At 34.6% G+C, this 19,329-nt stretch overlaps 1 protein-coding gene across 1 annotated transcript in view; it reads right to left on the reverse strand.

Annotated features, from left to right (window-relative positions):
- Nucleotides 1-19,329, reverse strand: part of LOC126778710 (scavenger receptor class B member 1) — a 95,786-nt gene that overhangs the window by 22,463 nt on the left and 53,994 nt on the right. Inside the window, exons 3-5 of the mRNA XM_050502326.1 lie at nucleotides 8,681-8,772; nucleotides 1,538-1,698; nucleotides 144-285 (exon numbers count right to left, since the gene is read on the reverse strand). Coding sequence (XP_050358283.1) covers nucleotides 144-285; nucleotides 1,538-1,698; nucleotides 8,681-8,772 — 395 coding nt within the window. The remainder of the gene's footprint in view (nucleotides 1-143; nucleotides 286-1,537; nucleotides 1,699-8,680; nucleotides 8,773-19,329) is intronic.

The raw sequence follows: 19,329 nt of genomic DNA on the forward strand, positions 1-19,329 counted from the left end.
ATATATGCAATTGAATAAGCTTTTACCTACTCGTATTCTTTAAATGTCTATTAGACGCATTATCATCATACATATGAGTTTATCATCAGACATGATTCTGTTGATGTTTTGGCGCCAAGTCAATGATCAGCTCAGGTACTCACCAACATGGGTATGTTCGGCACGACGACGGAGTCATCGTCGGGTCCGGCGCTGAGTTCCGGCATGAAGGTGTACGTCCGCTTGTAGTGGAACGACAAGGTTCCATTCTCGTTGTCCGTTATATTCACCTTCTCCCACTCCTCGCTGTGGACAAACAGGTGACAGGTATAATCGAATCTATCAAAAATCGTTTCACCTGCCTAGCAAAGCTGCCTTGATAGGTAGCCCTTCTTCAAAGGAATTAAATAATCATGAGAAGTTGTTTTTCTCGTGATTATTTAATTGGGTTCGTATTGTAAGGTGATAAAAACCAAGGATAACCCTCAGTCGAGTGAGATATATAGTGGAAATATAAGTCTAAATCTTTCTCCTTGGGAAACATCTTTGCCCAGCCTTGGAATATAGTCGAAGGAGCAAACATGTCAAGGGTGATGTAAATGTTGGAAGCTGTTGTCTTTATGCATGGCCACTTATGTTAAGATTACGGCCGAACACGCGATGTGTCGTGACACGATATACATATAAGCAAATATATATGCATATAAGAGTTTGCCGACGTTTCGTTTGTACATTTATGTGATTATAAAATTAAAATATACTTTACTTAAAGGAGCTCCTGCAAATAATTTCGAATCATTATTTACGATATTAAATCCTGTGCTGTCCTTGAGATGGCTGGTATGTTTGTTATCAATCACCAGGATCATAAACGAATAGATTGTAAATTTACGTCAATTTGTCTTCTAAGGAATGTTTCGCTTAGATTGTTTAAGCTAATGACATATTCTTAATTAAATAGGGTAACATTCTTTCAATAATGAAGTTATAATTAAAACTTATTTAGAATTGATGATTATATAATCGTATTTTAAATTAATTAAATTTAGATCAATCGGTTTTGTTTTGTTTCACAATTCAAACTTTAACTAAACATATCTACTTCCTGCCGTCTATATATTTAACTGCTATTAAATTAACTAATTATTTCATATTAGCAGTTGAAGGTATTATGCAGCATGGGTTACGTGAGTTACGTATATTTTTTTATTTTATTCATGATTTTCAGAGACCTAATCATTTGGGCATCATACATAGCCTTGCAATAAAATATACATCTTTTTATCATTTCTCATTAACGAAAAGTGTATATGTTTGGCTTAGTATTATGAATATTGTGAACAATAAAAAAAATGAGAATATAAACCCACTGAGTTATTTTCGCGGGGTTTTCAAGTCAGGGTCTTTACTTTGACTATCAAAGACTTATTGCAAGTCTTCTATATTGAATCAAGGAATTTAAATTTGACTATCACAGCCGGTGAAGTTGGAGAAAGTAATTTAGGAATTAAATATGGCTTCCATCACATTACATTACATTATATTTCAAGATACTTACGAGTAAACATAAGGTCCCAACTCGTCCAGCACCGGCTTGGAGCCATTGTTGAGGAACTCGTCAGCGTTCGTCACGTTGTAGACGTACACGCGGACGAACGGTCGCACGGGCGGTCGCGCCCACCACTCGAACGTCATCGAGCCAGGGCGGAGCACCAGCTCCTGAAACACGACATCACGTTAAGCCTTCGATATATTTCTATGTCACAAAAAAGTCATAGGTTAGACTTTTTAAACAAATCAAATACATTTAATAATACTGTATAAATATCTATATAGTGTTGTATGACTGTTGTTGACTGCCTTGTTGGTTTAGTGGCTTGATGTAAGGCCGCAGACCCGGAGGCCAATAAAAAGTTATTGGGTTTTTCTGTCAGAAAATTTTCAGTAGCAGCCCGGAGTCTGGAAGTTGGAAGTGCGTACACTCCCATGCCTCGGAAAGCACGTAAAGCCGTTGGCCCTGTGCCTGAGCTCTTTCCGGTCGTGTCGGATTGCCGTCCCATCGGATTAAAGTTAGGGAATACAAAGTGCACCTGTGTTTGCGCACACACTTGTGCACTATAATATCTCCTGTGTAGTTGCCGAACCTTGCGATTGGCCGCCGTGGCCGAAATCGGTTTGGAGGACATTATTATTAGTCTTGTACGGTACAATATATCTGATTTTTTAATTTCTTAACATGAACCTTAAAGTTATTCGTGGGTAAACTTTAAATGAACTGCGAGATTCTATTCTTTTAATCAAAACCATAATTACAATAGACACCAATTATATTAATTCTTATTGAAAAAACGAATTAACATTAAAAAATAGATATTAAAATGACATTTGTAATTGTATTATTTGTATGTTTGTGTGTGCATATTGAAAATGACGATCACAGACGCATAGATATTGGAAAAGTGTTTGCGCTATAAATATGACGGCGCAGTTGGTCAGCCTCTAGGATATCGTCGTAGCCGAAATCTGTCAGGGGGACGTCATATACAATGGGTACTCATTTCTTATTTATAATAGGTTTTCAGACTTACGTGGTCACCACTACCCATAGACACTTACGTTGTAAGAAATATTAAACAACTATTTTATACTCAATGCGTCAACAATTTTGGGAACTATGATGTTATGTACTTCAAACCGGAAGACAATAATAGAAATCCTGTGGAAGTGGGTGGTACCTAATCAGACCGGACTACACGAAGCCCTACCAACAATTGTTACCAGCACTCTTGTTTGAACTGTCGGTTTGTATGTTACAAGTGAAACCATATGCAAAAACAAGTGTAACAAACACGATCAAGGATCATCTCACGCTGTTCTAGCAATTGTTTTAGTTTTGAAAGCGCGTGAGAGCGATCGTACTGATAGCGGATCACCTTCACACGGATACATAAACCCTTATATAGCTTGTTTTGAAGCCTTAAACTTTTTTTAACTTTAAATTGCAAACCATGTTACTAAATATTTAGTCCTCGTGACCGTTTGGTCTACGTCAGCCAATCTTACACCTGTGCCTGTTTATACAGGTTCTATACCCTCACTCTTATCATAGGATGGGGCGGTACCAACGGCTCAAGGTACTTTTTAAGGTTAACACGGGAACACTCCCATAACAACATCCGTAATCCGTAACAGCCTGTGAATGTCCCACTGCTGGGCTAAAGGCCTCCTCTCCTCTTTTTGAGGAGAAGGTTTGGAGCTTATTCCACCACGCTGCTCCAATGCGGGTTGGTAGAATTCACATGTGGCAGAATTTCAGTGAAATTAGACACATGCAGGTTTCCTCACGATGTTTTCCTTCACCGTAACAACATCCCAGTTGCTAAAAAGATCATGACCGAAAAACCAAGTAACTTATTACTGACCGACCTAGATGCAATGACCCAGTGGTTAGAACTCTTCAGGTTCCTTAACTGATGATCGCAAACCGAGGTTCGAAATTGGACAAGCACCATGAATTTCCATGTGTTTAATTCATGTTTTTAAGATAAAACTGTGATTATCCGGATTCCAGTCTGCTGTCTTGAAATAAACTACACACTTCATCTCAACCGTTCCTTCAAATTAAATGCCGAAAACAAACAATATAATAGCACCATAAATTAATAAGCAAAAGCAATAAATTTTCTAATTATAGATAATATATTCAAAGAGCAAAAATAGCATAAAAAGCAAACATTAATAAAAAGTCATTTAAAATACAATAAATAATAATATTACAACAACAATAAAAAAATGACAAGTATATTATATTAAGATTCTTACAATTAATCATGCATACGACAGACTTATACAGTTAATAAATAATGAAATAAATTTGATAACAACGCATTCTGCAAATCAACGTCTATCTTTATGGTTTTATAAATGTTTTAATGGCGAAGTTATTGTTTCAATATGCTCGGCCTTGAGAGACAGTTTAGGGGGGGAATGGTATTGCTTCACGCGAAAAAAATATCAGCTTATCTGTGCCAAGGATTTAGTTACAAAACAAGAAATATTTAATTCAGTTTATTGATTATTGTATAACTATTATTGTTTAAACGAACGGTTAAAATTATACTTTCAAGTGTTCCATTGCTTAAATTGCAGGGGTTCTACCATCATTTATTACCACCATTCCCATACGCATACTTTGACACTCAAAATTCAATTAAATATAAAAATTTACAGTTTTTTAACTTTTAAGCCGTCAATATACTCAGTATTTACTATTTTGTTAAATGAAACACATAACCAACAATATACAATTAAATTTAGTTAGAATTCGTGTTAAGTACAAGCGATCTCTATTTTAAATTTCATCTGAATCCGGTTAAGCGTTATTGAGTAACAAACATTCACACGTTTTTTTAATATTATTAAAATATATATATATACAGCCTGTTAATGTCCCACTGCTGGGCTAAGGCCTCCTCTCCCTTTTGAGGAGAAGGTTTGGAGCTTATTCCACCACGCTGCTCCAATGCGGGTTGGTAGAATACACATGTGGCAGAATTTCAATGAAATTATTATATTAAAATATAGACTCCAATAATAAGTAATATTTACATTACTTTCCAAATTATTATTATATTTTTACTATTAAAGAATAAAAATAAAAATTTCGTTTTCGAGATAATTAGATAATATGTACACACGATAGATTTGTTCTATATTAGTATGAAAGATTAATTTATGTGTTGAATATAAGACCGTTGTTCGTGACGCACCCTAACGGCAGATCGTCGGTGACAATTTACACCGCCTAAAAAGGTATCTCATGAATATGGAACGATGCTACGGTAGATTATGTTTGTCCATAAATCCAGTTTTGTTGTTGCTATAAAAAAAACTTCATTATTAAAAATTGATTTAGTTTAAGGGCATTATTTATATTCCATATTACTGTATAGTCCAGCGTCAGCTATTAATATGAGTGATTGTTGCGAGATGGATGAGCTAATAAAAATGTAAGGTATAGTAACAGCTCGGAAATATCACATTGATTACCAAAAGTCGCCTCCGCTTGATAATATATTAGTGCATTAATAAATGTAATTAAGTTTTTATTTTTTTATAATTGATCATTCTTATATATAAATAAACACCATTCACTGTGTGTGTGTGAAGTGTGAGTGTGTGTATACGATTTCAGAATACTTACGTACAATTTTAAGACAGAATTTTGTTTAGTATATAATAAAATAGAACATTTTTTATATAATAGGAAGGCGGACGAGCATATGGGCCACCTGATGGTAAGTGGTCACCAACGCCCATAAACATTGGCATTGTAAGAAATGTTAACCATCGCTTACATCACCAATGCGCCACCAACCTTTGGAACTAAGATGTTATGTCCCGTGTGCCTGTAATTACACATTACGTAACTACAGATCACAATTAATAAGATAATGAATAGAGAAGATGAAGTCAAGACATCCTTCCTGGGGCAAGGTGTTCGTTTCTATAATATACGATCGAGAAATAGATCAGCGGAAGAGCAAATGGACCACCTGATGCTATATGGTCACGATCGTCCATAGAAGTTCAATTGAATTAATATTAATCATTCCTTATATTAGAAGCCGAGATGGCCTAGTGGTTATAACGCGTGAATCTTAACCGATGATCGTGGGTTCAAACCCGGGCAAGCACCACTGAATTTTCATGTGCTTAATTTGTGTTTATAATTCATCTCGTGCTTGACGGTGAAGGAAAAACATCGTGAGGAAACCTGCATGTTTCTAATTTCATTGAAATTATGCCACATGTGCATTCTACCAACCCGCATTGGAGCAGCGTGGTGGAATAAGCTCCAAACCTTCTCAAAAGGGAGAGGAGGCCTTAGCCCAGCAGTGGGACATTAACAGGCTGTTACTGTTATTCCTAATATTGTCAATGCAACCTTGGGAACAAAGAAGTTCTATCCCTTGTGCCTGTAGTTACACTGGCTTACTAACTCTTCAAACCGGAACCCAACTAAATCCTACTTTTTGGTGGTAGAATATCTGATCAGTGTCTGGTATTTATCCAGACGAGCTCGCACAAAGCCCAATCACCAAGAAAAAAGTATGAATATATAAATAACATAAAAACAATGGAATTCGTATTACTTGATTCCCAAACAAGATATAAATTTAAATGGTTTTTGGTTTTCATTTGAAAAAAAGGTAACTACCGAGTGTCATTCTGATTCTCTTCAACCTACATGAATAATTTATACTTTGATTGATAGCAGTTAAGTATAAGCGAGTGGTATCCACCAACTGGTCTGCACAACTACCACTGGCTCTACTAACCGTTAAACCGAATAGGTATCTCTCTAGAGCAACAACAATGACCCCATTATAGTAACGTTATAAAAATCCATTCATCGTTACTCAACATAAACCTATTCTCTGTTAAACGCTATGCAATAAAAGTAACTTGAGCAATAAGACGATAATATACAAAACATTTTGAATTTAAGATGTAATTATATACATATTGCTTCATTATAATGGTGTACTTGCAATGATTATTATAAAGTACTGTCGAAAAAAAACATCGATTACAATATTTTATATTATCACCACGTATTATATACGGTGAAGGAAAACATCGCGAGGAAACCTGTATGTGTCTAATTTCACTGAAATTCTGCCACATGTGTATTCCACCAACCCGCATTGGAGCAGCGTGGTGGAATAAGCTCCATACCTTTTCCTCAAAAAGGGAGAGGAGGCCTTAGCCCAGCAGTGGGACATTCACAGGCTGTTACTGTATTGTAATATAAAGTGCCCCCGTCGCGTACGTCTGTGTGAACGCTATAAACTCAAAAACTACCAAAACATTTCCATATGGTTCATGAGGAAGGTTTTGGTGTATAATTCATTAATGTTTTGCATAAATTAGATGAAATATGACGTCGTTTTTGAAGATAAATTCACACCGACTTTTGCACGACGTGAACAAATTGCGGTATAAAGTGTGCATGTTACATTTTCACGTCTTAACTATTTAATCGATCATGAAGAAATTTTGCATACACGTTGTTATAGGGTACAAACACCTCAAAAAGGGGAGGGGGGAAACAAGGATAAATAATAATTTGAATATAAACTTACTTAAAAAGAGAAAAGTGCGTTTTCCGATATATTTAACACTTTTGCATACGGTGCTTCCAGGTAAAATTTACAAACCGGTTGCGGCTTATTAACATTATTACGAGTCTATAAATACACACAGACAGTAAAATTAAACACATGCAGGTTTCCTCATGATGTTTTCCTTCACCGAGCACGAGATGAGTTATAAACACAAATTAAGCACATGACAATTCAATCGCCTGGATTTCAAACCACGATCCCGATGATCGTAAAATTTAGGCATTCAACCAATTTTTTTTTAAATTTTTTATTTAAGTATGCCACCAATAAACATTATACAAAAAATAATTAATATATTAACATAATATTGTCAACGCTACACAGTCGTGTGGTTTCAAAATGGCCACTACGGCCTCTCGGCGACAGAACGGGTCGAGGGTAAGTGCGGTCTGCGTGAAATAAACCATGAAATACACTTTACACGCCGCGATAACTATCGTAATTCATTTTTTACGATTAACGACGATTATAATACGGTTTTATTATTATCGCAATCAATATTAACATTAAAATAACTAACTAATAAATACATAGTTCATTTATTCTAGAGATTTATTATATGATCTGTGTTTTTGTGTGTGCTTGTACATAATTCGTATTTGAAATTAATCTCGGTTTGAGAGAGGTTCGTAAAATATATAATAGGCATAGTCGCTATCATAGTAAAACATCAGTCTAGTGGCTGCTAGATATAAGGCAGTAGTCGAGGTCTTGGGTTTAAGATCCAGGTCAGGCAATAAAAAGTTGCTCAGGTCTGCGGTGTTTCTTACCCAACCAGTTGTAGATTATTGATAATAATTAAGCAAGAAACGCTTCTCAAGTGAATAAAGATTTTAATTTCTATAGTTACCGTCGTATCTTTACGACTCTGTCAAAACGCAGGGCAAGTGATAACGGTATAGAGTTAAGAAACAGTAACGATTTCTCTGTTTTAGAGGAGAAGGCTTTAAGGGAACTCCACCGCGCTGTATAACAGCTTTATATGTAAAGTAAAAGTGAATGTAAATAATCCACCACGCTGATCCAATGCGGTTTGGTGGATGTTTTCCCTCACCGCTGAGCACGAGATGAATTATGTGTAAACACAAATTAAATACATGAAAATTCATTAACGCAAGCCTGAGTTTGTGAGAGCCACCACCTAATCACTGGGCCACCTCGAGTTAAAAACTACCACCGGAAGTTTAAGATATATATATCATTTACGATCTCCAATTTTTATTGGTAAATATTAATACAGTGTAAGATGTAACGATGCTTAGAAGATGCAAGCCTTAGTGCACTCACCAGTCCACGGTATAGTTGATGTATGAATTTAACTATTGGAAATAATAATTATTCATTATATAACTGAAAGCTAGTATTTCTCTCTCAAGCCATCTCATGGTAATTTAGCGCTTAGAATTATTTATTATATAAAACGAATACATCGAATTTAAATTATTACATTAGTAATATTTTCTTATTCTTCAAATAATACATATTAATTGTATATACGTGTATTTACTTACATGGTCAATGAACATCCGGACCCAGGTACCGAAGAATATCGCGCATATTATGCCGAGGAGGAGCAGCACCACCGCTGACGCCAGCACGAACCCTGGAGACAAGTATATATTTTATAAATAAGTGTTATACGTGTTATGTAGATAAAAATCGAAGGCAATAATGACGTTGGAATTAAAATGAATATTGATTGATTTGTATTACTTGTATGATAATATAATCTATCTACCCCCCCCTTACCTTAAGAGGCCGGGTGCACCCCACTGCCTTGCCCTATGATAGCTACTTCCGGATAATGTCCTTAATTTAAACAATTATAAAAGTAAAATTACTTATTAAATGTTAGTTTTAATATTTAAAGTAATTATTTTAACAATATACAGTAAAATATAAAATTTAATAATCTATTGTTAATGAGACAGTTCATTGTCCGTTAGTTTATCATTAACGACATTTATAACGTCCATATCAATTCAATCTCCTTTTTATTATAAGTATTCGTGGACAAAAACATCACCGCATATCATTAATGATGGCCCAGTACGAGATGGCCCAGTGGTAAGAACGCGTGAATCTTAACCGATGAACGTGGGTTCAAACCCGGGCAAGCACCTCTGAATTTTCATGTGCTTAATTTCTGTTTATAATTCATCTCGTGCTTTTCGGTGAAGGAAAACATCGTGAGGAAACCTGCATGTGTCTAATTTCATCGAAATTCTGCCACATGTGTATTCCACCAACCCGCATTGGAGCAGCGTGGTGGAATAAGCTCCAAACCTTCTCCTCAAATAGGGAGAGGAGGCCTTAGCCCAGCAGTGGGACATTTACAGGCTGTTACTTTTTACTTTATATCATTAACATATTACATACTATATAGCATAGCTTTATGGTTGTCCGTGTGTTGATAAATATTACTATTATGTATGAAGAAGCAGCATATAAATGTCCCTCAGCTGGGCAGAGGCCTAGCTTTGCTACAATGCGAATTGGTAGTAACACGTATGTCAGAATTTCATCAGAGGACTGACAGTTGCAGGTTTGCTCACGACGTTTCCAACCCATTTCGATCGGCTCAATTATGTATTCGCAATTATGTTTATAAAACGTAAACGTTAAGTAACTAAACTTAAACACTTTTTTTAACGTACTAACTCAATGTCAACGTGCTCCGGTCCTTTTTTGGAGGAAACCGGGATCATGGAGTTTTTTTGCCCGTCTTTGGCTCGGACCGGAGAGGCTACGACATCGTGTCAATATAAGCCCGTGCTGTGTTCCGTTTGTAGATTGACGAAGCTTTTCTCAGAGGGCAACGGCGGTTTTCCTCTCAGGTCAGGGAGAGCGGTCTCCCGGCTCAATAAGTATATACAAAACACGCAATTCCGTTTATCTGAACCATGTATAAATTAGATTTATTACATGATATAACCGCGAGTCAAAATTAATGTATTTATAAATCAGATTGTTTGTTTTTTTTTGTCTATTGTTAATAAAACAAACAATGGCATGAAGGGTAATGTGATCACAGGCCATGTTTGACGTCACCGCAATATTTTTGATTGACGAGATACGACTTTTATCATCGTGGTCGTCAGATGTTTAAAATACAGCAGCTGTTCTGTAAGAACAAACTCACTAACCGCTGAACACGGTCGTGAAATGTTACAGAGCGAATGCAACATTGACTATAATAATTATAAACATCTTTTATAGTAGCTCCCATACAAGTGGACCGATTTTGATGCGGTTTTTCCATTTTAAAACCGAATATAATCTAAATATTTGATGATCATTAGCTCATTGCCTATTTGCAAAAGGGTAAACCAACTTTCACTAGTTCGATGATGCTGATGCTGATGATTTTAAACTGCGTTCTCCCTAAGCGACACATCAATTGATTTTTTCCTCTTAAAGGTTTTTTTGTGTGGGGGTTATATAAATTTTTAATTTTAGTTATAGCTTCGACCTACCTGTGACAAAATTTAATATTTAAAATTTTTGTGGCTAATAATCTATACGAATATTAAAATGCGAAACTAACTTTGTGTGTCTGTTACGCTTTCAAGGCTAAACCACTAAGCCGATTTTGATAAAATTTGGTATGAAGCAAGCTTGAACTCTAAGGACGGATATAGGCTTTGTTTTACCTAATATCCGCCCTTCTCCCAGTACAACGCGACGGGGGCGAACATTAGTATTACATATGTTCAACTAATGTTCGATTTGACACTTTCCCGCGGTACCCCAAGCCGTCAAGAGAGCGCGTTCGTAATTCAGCATTATTATGTCAAATCGTCGACGCGTGTGCGCTTGCGCAAAGAGGAAACGACTTACGTAACCTCTGCTCTGCAGATCACCGCACTCTTCTTTGTATTATTATACAAATATTACTTAACAAACTCTTACTGGGATTACAAGCTCGTAGAATTCAGTTAAATATAATAAACGTTTTTAAGTAAATTTTTTGAGAATCTAAACTGAATGTAACTCTTTCCCCAAACGGTCGAAATATTTGTTTCTATAATAAGATAAAGTAAATTAACAGCCTGTAAGTGTTTTGAGGAGTATGTTTGGAGCTTACTACCAACACTGTGCTCCGATGCGGGTGGGTGAATACACGTAACAGATTCTCGTCCGACGCATCCTAGCAATGTTTCCTTCACTGCCGAGCACGAGATGAATTATAAACACAAATTAAGCTCATGAAAATTCTATCGGTTTGACTGAATCATCGTTTAAGTAATTAAGGTTGACGTCTTCTAACCGCCAACAATAAAAATTCCCAGTTATTCTTTATCTTTGTGTATTAATAAATTTAATTATGACGTTAAAAGATATTCATTTATAAAAGATTTTATACTGTACAAGATTAAATATATGTGTGCTCGTTAGTATTCTTTTGATTTTTATACAGATTTTATCGTAGCATAAAATTCCGTGAATCAAAATTGTAAAATAATTAAATTATATTTTGTTTTTTATTATGTATATTATAATATTTTACATGATATAATAAACTTTCCTTAGCTTAAACAATTCAAGGAGTAAACATAATTATGGTAAATACTCGCGTCACGTGAGAGCATTGATTACGAAATGAGCTGTAAGGTATTTTGTAATGATTCAGCGAGTGATAAAGTTACTGGCGTTTAAGACTCAATAGATACATACTAAGGATATTATTTCTTTCATTGCATACTTCTTTACAAGGAAAGTAAGCATATTTATATAAGTGATATAAATCAACAAAAAAACGTCATCATATTGACGCACCTCAAAATTTTGTGGGTTTTGACACACTAAATGTAGCAACACCGGAGCAGTGTGTTTCTAAAGCGGCAGTGAGGAGGTTACGTCCCAAAAAATTAAATGTAGTCTAATTTAACGGCTGGAGACAAAATAAATAAACAACATTGACCTTGAGTTGATGTGACGTAGTTGGACGAGATGTAAATAGTCTGTGGTATTCATTGCGGATTTTTGAAAGATGGCGGTTCGAATGTTCGAGAGTTGGCATCGGAATTTTGTTAAATTAAGGAGAATATCTAGGTTCCACTTAAAAGTGAAAAAGTATTATAAATAAAGATTGAAGGGTGAGTAAGTTTGAAGGGTGAGTGAGCCAGTGTATATATCTTTTGGTTAGGGTATTTGTAAATTGAGATCAGGGTAGGTATTATGTTTATATATACCTACACACACCAACATCTACATAACAATAGGTATATAATATACATAATAATAATAAAGAAAACAAATACGGTGAAACGTACAATAAATATTAACCACTTTACACCGTCAACGCGCCACCAACTTTGAGAACTGAGGTATAATGACCCTTGTGCCTGTAGCTACAATGGCTCACCCTTCAAGCTGGAACATAGCATTACTAAGTATAGCTATTTTGCGGTAGCATATGTGATGAGTGCCTAGCCAGATGGACTCGCACAAGTCGCAACGCTGTCTTTGAAACAGAAGTTAAGCTCTTCAACCAGAAATAGGATGTGTATACGAGCACTATTAGTATTTTTCCAGGTGAAGGCACAAATGTAAAACATCATTACGCAAGTAACACGCGCTCGGCTGCCTTACCATCAAGTTCTTGGAACCGGTTCAATACAGTCAAGGGAATATTTATTAGCAAATGAATCGGTAATATTATTCGATACAGATATTTATACTAATGTGCAGAATTTAGTGTAATATTACACTGTCAACTATACACTAGCATATTCGATTGCTTATAATCGATTAACTCTGAAATTGGTGAATCGATTTTAATAATTCTTTCACCAATAGAAAGCTACTTTAAGTAGGATATATTTTAATTCAGTATGTATGTATGTACTCCTATAGTCCCAAACTGAATTCCACGTGGACACAGCTAGCACACTGTTTTAGTTATTTACAGCATCATTAGTGAACTGGCTAGGTTACGAATGGTTACGAAATATAAACAATTGTGAATGTAAATGGCTGTGCAGTTAGGAACGTAGCATATTATATGGATATAGTTTTTACAGTTTAGTGTAAAATTTTATTAAATAGTGGCTAATCATCCCGGCTTCGCGCTGGTATATAAGAAAAACGAATTTTGAGTAGGATTTGCATAAAATCCGTTCTTAGTGAGTGTCTACGTTGGAGAAGGAGTGACTGTGACAAATTTCAAGTCAATCGAGCAGATAGTTTAGGAGGTCTCGTGATGGTGGTATTTCACTTGTATACATATATAGACTAGAATAAACGTATAAGGTGAAGTGTACATAAGAACTCTATAATATGTATTTAGTATTTTAAAATCAGTGAAATAATTTTATACAAATTATGAAACCAAATATAGATCGAGGTACTGACGAACATGTCTGGGGATAATTGTAATTTAATAATAATAAAAAAAGGCTGTGAACAGCTCGGGTCAATAAAAGTTATTTATTTGTCGATAAATTATCAGTAAGATAAGCACGGAAAGCCACTGCCCTGCCGCTGGACTCGTGTCGGAGTAACGTCCCTTCGGACAATGACAATACAAGACAATGACAATGACAAGGAGAACGTAATATAAAACCTTCTGTCCCGGAACATATGTATAAGATAATACACCCAAATTTATGTATATAAGTGAATTACAATTCTTATTTATCCATCCTAACTAATATTATAAACGGGAAAGTGAATTTGTTTGGTACGCTTTTACGTGTTAACTGCTGTACCTTAAGATGACGTAAGACTTAATATTTTCTTTATTTTAAAATCTCAGCAATTCTTATTCCTATTAATTAACATTAAAATTAAATATTTAAATTTCGTTGTTTTTCATCAAAAATCTACGTTTGAATTTAACTTAATCACCTACACAGTATATTTTCTGCGCAAACACGCTTTGCACAAAAATATATTTTACGTAGTCTGACGAAAATGGGCACAAATATGTCCTCGTGTGGGCAAAGATAAATAACATTCCATTAACACTATGCTAAGTCGAGATGGCCCAGTGGTAAGAACGCGTGAATCTTAACCGATGAACGTGGGTTCAAACCCGGGCGAGCACCTCTGAATTTACATGTGCTTAATTTCTGTTTATAATTCATCTCGTGCTTTTCGGTGAAGGAAAACATCGTGAGGAAACCTGCATGTGTCTAATTTCATCGAAATTCTGCCACATGTGTATTCTACCAACCCGCACTGGAGCAGCGTGGTGGAATAAGCTCCAAACCTTCTCCTCAAAAAAGGGAGAAGAGGCCTTAGCCCAGCAGTGGGACATTTACAGGCTGTTACTGTACTGTAACACTATGCTATTTACATATGTATAGGTGTATACTGCATAATAACACGAAGGCATCATTCTTATTATGAGCAATTCATATTCCTGGTTTCTAACTATGTGGCCGAAGTACATCATTAAAGGTAAAAACTTTTAAAGAATAGATTAAGTATTTGGGCCAACAGTGCAGTACAGGAAATAGCAATCGGAAATCAATTATTATTTACGAAGAAGAACCGCGATAAAGTCATTAACATAAAAATACTCAACGATTATTATTATATACTTACTCAAAACTACATAAAATAAATATTAAGTAAATAGTATTTTCAAAAACAAACAACGGATTGGATATAGATTATAGAGTTCTTCAGATTTTTTTTTTAATTTTATATAAATTTCTTAAAATTCATAGATTTCTGGTAGAGGCGGGGAAAGAGAGAAGGACAACCTACATTGTTCCTTATTTATATGTATGTAATGTTCATAATAATTACCTAATAAATATCACATGATCAAATCACCGATTTTTTGAAGCTCGTTGACCTTGTACCTTGAGCTTCCATTTATAAGTTCGTTAAACTTAATTAATAAGTCATTTATAAAGTGAGCCGGTACCCGGAAACCGGTAGGTTTCACTAATAAAAGTATTTATCTCAAACATGCGCGGAAATGGTCAAACACATACGAAAAAACACACGCAAAATATCATATTTTCCGACCGTATTGAAAAAAATGTAATTAAAAAAGTATTGTAAAACCTTTTTTGTTGTTTAGTTTAAATTTCGAACATAAAACGTTAATTATAGTCATATTCGTTTTTTAATCTGGTCTGCGTCAATGGCCCGTTACAAGGCTGCACTGTCCAATTACCTTTGGCTGAAGAATTAATAAATAAAATACGATTTTCGGGAAAGCCAACAAGTTTTTTTATAGAATTTTAGTTGTTCCGATACATTGATTATATGGTATATTATAAATAATTTTCTAGAATGCTCTCAACCAGTGGACCAATAGTGTACAAAAGAGCTGATAAATATTATATAATACATGTAGAAATGGCGCAGTGGCCGGAATATGGTTCGAACCCAAAAAATAACAAACATAACAAGAAAGAAAACACAGCAAGAAGACCTGCACGTTTATTTTTCATTTTGTCACATGTGCAGCTAATTGGGGAAGCCTCTAAGTGTTATTTTCTGGCTATTGACTTACTTTTAATAAAAAAATACATTTAACGAATGTCTCAACACTTATGTAAAGTACAGTTGTTATTACTCTCCTCATCCATTGTGCTCTGAGAGCGGAACTGATACTTTAATGCATTGAACGAGAAAAGAGTCAATGAAATAATATATTATATTATTTTAGAGATCTTGGCGGTTTCGAACCAAATCGGGCCAACGGAAATTCATCGTTCCATCGTATCATGGGAGTGAGAATATAGTGCACTGGTGTTTTTGCACATACATGTACATTATACATTCGATAAAGTTACTTAGCATTCGTTGTGCATTAAAGATATTATTTATAGTGTCTTATTAAAAAATACTAATACATCAACTTTGATGGTGATCGATCAACTCATACCAACATTAATTTGCACGGGAGTCGGATTTCGACTCAAAAACCGACGTGTTTCGGACATTTTATTTCTCATATTTCCATTTTTTTAAATATTAACATTATAGTTCGTCTAATACAGGCAAAGGAGAAAAGAATCCTGAACTGTTTATCTTTTTCTTTTAAGTGATACAGACACAAGGGACATATCACATAAAGCCGCATGGTCATAGCGCATTGACAATGTAAGGCACGGTCAATGATGTCGTAACGTCAATGTCTAAAACCAAAGGGCTTTTACCATAAACCTCGTTTGCCAGTCAACCTGCCTGCCTGTCCGCTATCGTTACAACAGATAAATCAATTCAGCGATCGTTAATTAATTATCGAACCAATTGAGAATATAGGAAATAAACAAAATCAGGTCAATCTGTTTACGTTCAGCTTCATCTGCGGCGATTTTATTGTATAATTAATTAATAATCGATTAATAAGCACTTAGTATATATTATACATTTTGTATAACATATGTAGGTGGTGAACCGAAAAATAGGCCATTTATTGGTACCGAACACAGTCATTGGCACTATATGAAATATTAGCCATTCCTTACATTGTCAATGCGCCACCACACCAAAATTGGCAACAAATGTGTGTACGTCCCTCGTGCCTGTAGTTAAACTGGCATACGATTGGAAATCAAATTCATCTAAACTAATATAGCAATGCTGGAAAGTTTGTTTGTTTGAACGCGTGAATCTCTGGAACTAATAGACAGATTTGAATATTTTTTTTCATTTGATAGCCTCATTCTTAAAATGACGCTACGATCCATAGTGGCAGAGAAGGAACATTTAACGCGGGTGAAACCGCGTAGGACATATAGAATTTTATATCCTAGTAACTTACCAAAAGCACTATTTCCGTCGAGAAATTATAATACAAGTTTGCAAATACATTTATGAAGTCGGTAATAATGAGTGTAGAGCTTACACCTTAGTAAATGTACCTCGAGATTCGTTTCTTTTTTAACCACTAGATGGCATGCTATGTATGCCGCAGATCTTTATAGATATAACATTATTATTTATGAATCAATCAATAAAAACACACTCGATCTAACCTATAAACTTTGCTTAGTCAGCCGCTGTAGCCAAGCACTGATTTCGCTCTTTCTGTCATTATTGTTTTGACATTCGAAACAAGATACAGCATTGTTTAACACATCACCCGCTAAACACCGTTTGTAAGAATGATGGTAGAGCTTTGTGTAAGCTCGTCTGGGTAGGTACCGCCCAGTCACACTCATCTGATATTCTACTGCAAAACAGCAGTACTTGGTATTGTTGTGTTCCGGTTTGAAGGTTGAATGAGCCAGTGTAATTATAGGCACAAGGGACATAACATCTTAGTTCCCAAGGTTGGTGGCGCATTGGTGATATAAGCGATGGTTAACATTTCTAACAATGCCAATGTCTATGGGCGTTGGTGACAACTTACCATCCACATACCATATAAAAAAAGTAAAGCCGACAATATTACAGTAGCCACAGTAGTAAGAACTTAAAATAATAAATAAAAAAATGTAAGTCTATAACTGCGTTGTTTATTACTGCTTGAAAACCAAGTTATTTATTTAGTGTTTTTTAGATAAGATTTATTACGGAAACATTAAATATTTGAAAATCATGTAAGCTTAACTCCAAAAGCATCAAAACTGGGTCACGATACACACATACACACTAAGAGATCTCGTCCAAGGCGTTTTACCAATTAAACTATTCGTTTGAGTAACAGCAGCGCTAAGGTGTATGCACACGATGTAATAATTCAAACCAAAGATATCGCACTCTCTACCGCTCAATGTGAGCAAAGTGTATTATAGAAAAACCAACATCATTATACGTTTTTTACCGAGTGCTTTAAACATAGAATTAATTCTTTAACAAATAATAGTTTCTCGATTGTTTCTACCTTAGGAGATAGGACTGATTATCCTTGACACAGGTTATTGAATTAGCCTAGCTAGGATAGCCCACACTGATTTTAATTTCATTTGATTATAATAATATCAATACATTGAGTCTTATATTATCAGTATCATTCAATCTTTAAAATAAATATAAATTAAATGAATTAACATACATATTGTAAAATTATTTAAATGCGCTTGAGAGATCCGCCTGGAATAAGGAATATTTTCGATGTTGACTATAAGGTTTAGGAGTTTAGTATTATGTGCAAAATTTCAGGTTTAAAGATTCAGTCGCAGGACGTATACGAATTTAAATAAAAACCTTTTTCATACACACCATAAAGTATAGACGAAGACAATCATTAATCTAATTAAATTATATTTTTAATTGACTTTGTCACAATTTAACTAGAATTAAGGTAATTTATATAATGATTATGTGTAATTAGTTTATTTCGTATCATTGAGAGAAAGTCAGTTCTGCGTAATTTTAATATTAAATCACTTCGAGGCTAATTAAATTACATATAAGCGTATTTTTTACATTTACATAAATATATACATATAGACATGTTTCTATATATAGAAATAAAAAAAATCCAAGGCCGAGTTTTTGTACGTCGTCATGGATAATTTGTAAAGGTTAATTTAATTTAAAAAAAACACAAGTTGTTAACGTTAAATCTTCACTTCGCGCAAATTAAATTTTAATCATGATTTTTCTATGACTTAATAAAAAATATAAAAGCCCATAAACACTGTGTGTTATCGACTTCTCTATAATATTTAACTAGAATCTGTCCAGTTTTTCGAGATTGAGAACATACACAAACAATCACACAAACATACTCATACGTAATATTAGTAAGACGATATGGACGACAAACAAAACGAAAAATATTAACAAAATGTCTATCATACGGAAATTAAAGTTTATATACTTTCTTTGGAAATAAAAAATTGTTGAACTTCTGAATTATTGCAATTTATAACGCTGACGTCAACAAAGAGACTCGTATAAAAAAAAAAACGAGAAACTATGCAAAGTGCTTTTACATATATTAATATATACGCAGAGGAGTAGCGTGGCAGAATAATCTTAATACCTTATCCCTAATCGAAGTCTATGCCCAGTAGTGGGAAACAATTAGCTGTAATTGATAATTTTTTTTACTATCAACAAAAAACTTCAACGCGCATGCAGCTTGCATTTAACATATGTATTTTACATTGAACTAAAATTAATTCAGGATTAATTTTGAGTCTTATTACATTTCAATGACATTTTTAAACAATTATATAAAATGGTAGTTACAATCTAAACGGCGAACAAGCACAAAAATGTTATACAGTTAACG

The sequence above is a fragment of the Nymphalis io genome, chromosome 27, assembly GCF_905147045.1.
Source record: "Nymphalis io chromosome 27, ilAglIoxx1.1, whole genome shotgun sequence".
Taxonomy (NCBI): Eukaryota; Metazoa; Arthropoda; class Insecta; order Lepidoptera; family Nymphalidae; genus Nymphalis; species Nymphalis io.